Source organism: Ipomoea nil, unplaced genomic scaffold, assembly GCF_001879475.1.
Source record: "Ipomoea nil cultivar Tokyo-kokei standard unplaced genomic scaffold, Asagao_1.1 scaffold3069, whole genome shotgun sequence".
Lineage (NCBI taxonomy): Eukaryota > Viridiplantae > Streptophyta > Magnoliopsida > Solanales > Convolvulaceae > Ipomoea > Ipomoea nil.
The window spans coordinates 2,919,894-2,927,055 of NW_017619497.1; the positions used below are offsets into that span (position 1 = coordinate 2,919,894).

The 7,162-nt window shown below is 33.2% G+C and overlaps 1 protein-coding gene across 1 annotated transcript; it reads left to right on the forward strand.

Moving 5' to 3' along the window:
* Positions 1-749: 749 nt before the first annotated feature.
* Positions 750-5,402, forward strand: LOC109164756 (protein DETOXIFICATION 29-like). Its single transcript, XM_019313304.1, has 8 exons — positions 750-1,094; positions 1,319-1,860; positions 2,552-2,638; positions 2,935-2,991; positions 4,084-4,322; positions 4,416-4,534; positions 5,074-5,160; positions 5,311-5,402. Exons 1-8 carry the CDS (start codon positions 750-752, stop codon positions 5,392-5,394), a joined length of 1,560 nt encoding a protein of 519 aa, XP_019168849.1. The 3' UTR covers positions 5,395-5,402.
* The last annotated feature ends 1,760 nt before the right edge of the window (positions 5,403-7,162 follow it).

The following is a 7,162-nucleotide window of genomic DNA, read 5'->3' on the forward strand; positions in this document are numbered from 1 at the left end:
GAACAAAGTGTTTGTTAATTGTAAGGGGAGCTGCAATACTTTTAAAAAAGTGTAATACTTTTAAATCAAAATGTAAAAATATTATATTTTTCTTCAAAAACGTCATACTTTCTTGTATAAGTAACAAACACTTTCGACCTTTTTACTAACTGGAAAATTTCTCCATTTTTCTGAAAACCAGAAAACTAGAAAATTGAATAACAGAAAATAGAAAACATGTTTACTAGCACAGTTTTTATTTTGAAACATGAAACAATTTCCTTGCTAGTTTTTTAAAAAATTGGAAAACTATTAAAAATTATTTTGTAAATGAAAAACAGAATCATTTATCATCTATTTGGCTATACATCCCACATTCTCACCATGATCTACTTATTTAGGTAAAGATAGAAATTTTAAATTGGAAGAAATAAAAGTATATAGAGTTTAGGCAAAAGAAAGTATTCAGAGAAAGTTTATAAGCCTGGATTTAAGAGATAAATTTTCATTATTTATATTTGAGAAAAAAAAATTTACAAATGTGTTCTAATATAAGTGTCTATAAAAATTATAACTTTTTGAATACCAATGGGTACTTATAATGCGTGGATGCTGTGACTGTACTGCAGCGCCATCTTCTAATTCCCAGTAGGTCCTATATATAGCAGGTGAAAGACTGGTGAAAGATTATTAGCAGGCCTGCTGTGACTGCAGCGAAAAGAGGGCAAACACAGTCAATTGACAAAACACAAACACAAAAGAGAATACAAATGAGTTCTGATACAAGTGATATCCAACAAATCGATGCAGATGCAACTGATATCCAACAAATTGATGCAGATGCAAGTGATATCCAACAAATCAATTCATTCAATAGAATTGATGCAGATGCAACTGATATCCAACAAATCAAAAACGTTAAGGAATTCTCGAGGGAATTCTATTCTGAATCAAAGAAGCTATGGTATCTCGCGGCTCCAGCCATATGCACTCTTGTTTTCCAATACTCTATTAGTGCCATAACTCAGGTGTTTGCGGGCCATGTGGGAGACATTCAACTTGCAGCCGTGTCTGTGGAGAACAATCTTATTGCTGGCTTTGCTTTTGGGGTCTTGGTATGTATTACTAACATCCGGACAGCTAGCTATTAGTATATTTAAATTCATGTACTAACAAATTGGATTAATGTTAACAATGCATTTTAAAATTTCAGATTATTGAAGTACATCTTAATCATTAATAGAACTTTATATATGAGATTTGACTCAAGCATTTTTTGTTTAACATACATCAATTTTAATAGTTTTAATTTTCTATTACATATCAAACTTGGTTGCAGTATGGAATGGGAAGTGCACTAGAAACACTTTGTGGACAAGCGGTTGGAGCAAGGAAACTAGATATGCTTGGCATTTACATGCAAAGGTCATGGATTATTCTCGCGGTCACAGTCATACCATTGACATCAGTATACATCTTAACCACCCCAATCCTCAAACTCCTACGCCAAAATCCACAAATTGCGAAAGCCGCCGGGAGGTTTACATTGTGGATGATCCCAGAACTCTTCGCTTACGTGATTATTTTTCCAGTTCAGAAGTTCTTGCAATCACAGAGCAAGATCTTTGTGATGGCTAGTATTACGGTTGTGGCTTTCGTTGGGCACGTGGTGTTTAGCTGGCTGTTTATGCTCAAGTTGCATTGGGGGCTGCCGGCCGCGGCGGTGGTGCTGAATGCCACATGGTTGTTCATCATGGTGGCACAACTAGTTTACATTTTCTCAGGGGCTTGTGCTGATGCTTGGAATGGGTTTTCTCTGAAGGCCTTTGAGAATCTCAGGGGCTTTGTTCGCCTATCTCTTGCATCCGGAGTAATGTTTTGGTAAGTTTAATATTAATTTAGAGATTTGCTTTTCTGAGTGACGAGCTTAGGGAAATTCTTAGTCACTGTCCAAAGGTGTATATTGGATAAATTTTCGTCTTGTGACTCTAGCGGGTAAATAACGAACTACAAAAGAGAAACCAATTTAGATTGCCTAGAGCCGATTAGCTCAAACTAAGCAGACCAATAGACAGTTCCTGTTGAAAGTTGAAGTTGTAACCTTGTGGTTATCAAGTCAAGATTTTATTTTTTTGGTTTTATGTAGTAGGGGATCATGCCAATAAATTATACACCGTACCATTTGGTTTTAACAAATTATCATCCTTACTATATGTCTATATCTAGATAATTGGATATTTGAACAAAATTGTCTCTTTCAATCATATTTATAACGGCATTATGAAAAATAATTTATATTTAATATGTTTTCTAGGAAAGTAATAATGCACACCCCTCTTAAAATTTCCCTCCTTATTTTCCTTCTTGATGGCAGTATCTAATTAGTTAGTTTAGTATTTAATTAGATGCATGTAAGATCAAAACCAATTCATGATATATCCACATCATGGAGGGAAATTTTTAGAGAAAAAATTAGAGGGAAAAATATAATTTTTCAGAATTAAATGTTACTTAATACAATTTTTAATATGTTGAAGGTTTCCTAATCACAATATTTTGGGGATTTGTGCAGCTTAGAAATGTGGTACTTTGTGGCACTTATTCTTATTTCTGGATACACTAAAAATGCAGAAATTTCAGTTGATGCAACTTCTATATGGTGAGTTTTGTGTGTATTTCTTTTTCCCCTTTTCCTTTTTCCCATTTTAGAAGCATGCTTTCTTTTTTCCTCCCGTGTTTTAATGACAATGAGGTATTAATCAATGATGATATAAACAATGTTATATGTGATAGCGTGACATAAATAAATTATTTCAAGATAAAAACTAATCATTTAATAAATATTCAATAAATATAATGATTGTGAAATCATGTAAGCCAATGTAAATTTATGTATAGAATTTTTAATTTTATGTGCAAATAGTATTATACTAATGTAAGATGGTCACTTTGCAGCATCAATATATTGCAATGGACGATAATGGTGGGTATTGGATTCAATGCCGCAATAAGGTAATTGATCTACAACGTTGAAAATATATCATTTCTGTTATTATAAATAAAATGAATAATATGTTTCAAAAAAATTGAATGATGGAAATTTTATTTTTATTTTTGTAAATTTGATGATATTTATAAAAATTTCATTGTCTATTCTTGTTAGTTTATATCATTGTCTATTTATAAAAATTTCATTGTCAAAAAGTATTATATTTTTCATTAAAAAATCACGTTTTTCTCATACTTATTACCTTTTTTCTCATAAGTAACAATAAAATAATTTATCCATGATTAATATTATATTTTTTTATTGAGTTAATACCCAAAATCGTCCTCGACTATAGTGGTTATTCTCAATTTCGTCCTAAACAACTTTGGTGACCTAATATCGTTCCAGACTTTTGTGTTTCGCTCAATTTAGTCCTCCATTTGTTATTCCGTCAAATTGGTGTTAAATAAAGGGACAATTCAGTAATGTCAATATTGATCTCTCTTTACTGTCTACTTGTGAAGTGCGAAATTCCTCTTTCTTGTACGAATTACACCCAGAATTACTCCCGGACCTGCAAATCAAATTTTATATTCGCAGTTTTAGGAGTAATTCGAAAAAAAAAAAAGGATTTCGCAGTTCATATGTCTATGAGTAAAGAGATGCCAATATTAAAATTACTGAATTGTCTATTTATTTAACACCAAATGGACAGAATAACAAATGAGGGACTAAATTGAGCAAAAACACAAAAGTCTGGGACAAAATTGAGTGAAACACAAAAGTCTGGGACGATATTAGGTCACCAAAGTCGTTTAGGACGAAATTGAGAAAAACCACTATAGTCGAGGACGATTTTGGGTATTAACTCTTTTTTTATTATAAATAACTATTCAACCCTTAACTAATAAATATTATGAAATACATTTTAATTTAAAAGTATTACATTTTTTCTTATAGATAACAAACAATTTATTCTTATTAGTTTTAGATTTAACAGTATAAATATTGCATTTCTATTGTGACTTTGACACATCTCACATATATATAAAGATTGGAGATTGGTGAGAGAGGCTCAGAATAGACTCATTCTTAAATTAACATAATGTGTGCAGTGTGAGGGTGTCAAATGAGCTAGGCGCTTGCCATCCGAGAACCGCAAAATTTTCTGTAGTTGTAGCCACAACCACCTCGGTATTCATCGGAATCATCCTAGGACTCATTCCGGTCCTCCTTAGAAGCCATTATCCGCCATTATTTACGAAAAGCTCCTCAGTACAGCAGCTTGTATATGATCTCACACCATTGTTAGGACTTACCATTACCCTTAACAGCCTTCAGCCAACACTCTCTGGTTTGTGCAAAAATCTTCTCTTCTTTCATCGCCCGCACTATATTAATGTTGATGAAATATTTTGAGTTCCGTACGTTTCAAAATTGAATGCAGGGGTAGCCATTGGAGCAGGGTGGCAAAGCCATGTAGCATATGTGAACATTGTATGCTACTATTTGGTGGGTATTCCTATTGGTCTGATACTAGGCTTTGTCTTTAAAAAGGGTCTCAAGGTATGCTTTTGCTTTAATTTAATTTCTCCCTAAGGGTTTAGTTTCTCAAAACGTAAGATTACATACCTGGCCTAGCTAAGGACATCCCAATAGTAGTATTGGGTGAGTTTTTCGTAGATTTTTTAGTAATTTGAGAGAGAAGATTTGAGTTTTTTTAGAATGTGGGACTTGAGAGTTTTTAAATTTGTAGACTTATGATTAAATTTTAAAGTAAATAATAAAAGCAACAACAACAAAGGCAGTTGGTGCCCATTAAGCACAACAACACTCAATGGGGGTGTGCACTGCACATGCCCACTAGACACGTCAGCTTGTTGGCAACCATCATGACTTTTATTTTTCTTTTTTTTCTTTTCTTCTTCTCTTTCATTGTTGGAGTTGTAAAAACTCAACTATTGAGCTTGCTCTAAGTAATACTCTCTCCATTACATTTTATGTGTCGTGTTCGATCGGTTAACAAGGCTTGATTGGAGTTAATTTTAATTTAATTTTTCATGTGTGACCTCTAAAAGCTTGTTGTGAATGATTAATATATGTAGGGTATTTGGTATGGGATGGTGACCGGAAATGTGGTTCAGACCATTGCTGTGATAGTCATGGTCCTCAGAACTGACTGGAAGAAGGAGGTACAATTATATATATTATTGAAGCTCGGTGTTACTCTATCTTTGGATTTCGATCTCTACAGCCATGAGCTAGCTCACTCAACCTTTGGTTTATATATATATATATATATATATATATATATATATATATATATGCTTAAATGCATGCAGGCTTTGCTTGCTGGAGACAGAATAAAGAAATGGGGAGGCGATTCAGAATCACAACCAGTTGAAGCAGTTAGTGATGATGATTAATGTAACCGATGGTCTCACTTTTAAATTCTTTTAATGAGACTTCTTTAATTTAGTAAATTGAAGATTGTCACTTTTCAATTAGCTAGCTAGTAGTTGTCCTCCTTCAACAGAGTGAACATTTTGAGTGCTATTAAAATCTCTTGAAACGTGTTGCAATACTTCTTCACTTATATATAAAAAATGAATCCTACTATCATACATGCTTGTAATTTGATCTATCATTATTTTCTTAATATCCCCGGCCTACAATTTTTTTTAATCAATTTTTGAAACATAATAATAATAATAATAATAATAATAATAATAATACTAACATTTATTTTTATTTTAAAAAAATCAGCCCCACATGACCACATGTTAGAAAATTCAAATCGGTGTTCTAGAAAATTATTGGTCATTGCATAAACCTTGGTTTAATCAATTCCAAAATATTAGCAAACCTATTTATTTGAGGAATTATTTTTCAAATAAAAATTCCTACAACTTAAAATCAAATCAATCAAAAATAGCTTCCACCGAAATTCAAATTAGACACCTTGGGCTACCCTCATGCCTTTTTTTTTTATAAAGGTCACTTAAAACATGCCACATTTAGCTAGAACCATGTCTTGAAGTAAGGTTTGCAAAAAAAAAAAAAAAAAAAAAAAAAAAAAAAAAAAAAGAAACACCTGCACTATATGTGATGGAGAAAATTGATCTAGGATATGACCCAGGGTGTGTATTTATATGGATCAATAACCTCCACCAAGAAGTGATTGCAGGGAATCAATAAATAAACACAAAGAATTTAACGTGGAAACCAAAACGATGAAAACCACGGGCCTTTTTGGGCTAAGCCAAGCCGGATTTTTTTTTATTATATTTGTAGGTGTAGTACATGTACATAGGTAGGTAGGCCATGGCCATGAAATATTTGGAAGAAGAAAGAACCTATACGTAGAAGAGAGGTCCCCAGTTTGAGACTGGCGTGAATCTTTATATAATGTTATTTGTGCAGTTGTAACTTCTCGTAGCATTTCCTCTTTTCTTGCCATGATGACCTCTTCTCTTTGACTAATATATTGTTATTATTATTATAAAATAAAATAAAATAAAATAATAATAATAATAATAATAATATGGCATGCATATTATATTATTCCATTATGAGTCCCCACTTTCTTAACCGCAAGTATTTTTCGGTATAAGAAAGTAGAAAAACGGATGTTCACCGAATAAAAATGATAACACTCGAAGTGCATCCTTAACGAGCAGTGTAGTCTGGACTGCATGTTTGTGCGCAGAGCACCAAGGTACGTTTGTACGCAGAGTACCAAATTAAAGTATGTTTGTGCACGGAGCACCAAATTAAAGTATGTTTGTGCGTGGAGCATCAAATTAAAGTATGTTTGTGCGCGGAGCACCAAAGTTCTGACTTCCCTGCTCGGAGCATTGAAGATGATAATGAAACTCACGGTCAGGTACACGGAGTACCTAGGGGTTCATTACGGTCATCTCCTGTAATTGCCATATGACAAATGATTAGCGGGGCATGCCCTTAGTATTTGTTTAAATGTGAAATTAAAAGTGAAGATAGGTTCGGAAATCCCTATATCTCCCTTTAATTTAATGTGACTAACACCAAACTTATTCGTTGAAACGATAGTTGTAAGAGGTAGCGCAAAACTTACCCTATAATTTAGGTGGCAGCACAGGGCTTGCCTTGAAATACAATTGGTAGCACAGAGCGTACCATATCATATTATGTGAGTGGCAGCACGGAGCTTGC

Excerpts from the sequence above, each read along its gene's own strand:
- LOC109164756 (XM_019313304.1), top strand. The coding sequence starts at position 750 with ATGAGTTCTGATACAAGTGATATCCAACAAATCGATGCAGATGCAACT. Across the intron at positions 1,095-1,318 it reads GCTTTGCTTTTGGGGTCTTG|TATGGAATGGGAAGTGCACT; the intron begins GTATGTATTACT and ends ACTTGGTTGCAG. Across the intron at positions 2,992-4,083 it reads GGATTCAATGCCGCAATAAG|TGTGAGGGTGTCAAATGAGC; the intron begins GTAATTGATCTA and ends TAATGTGTGCAG.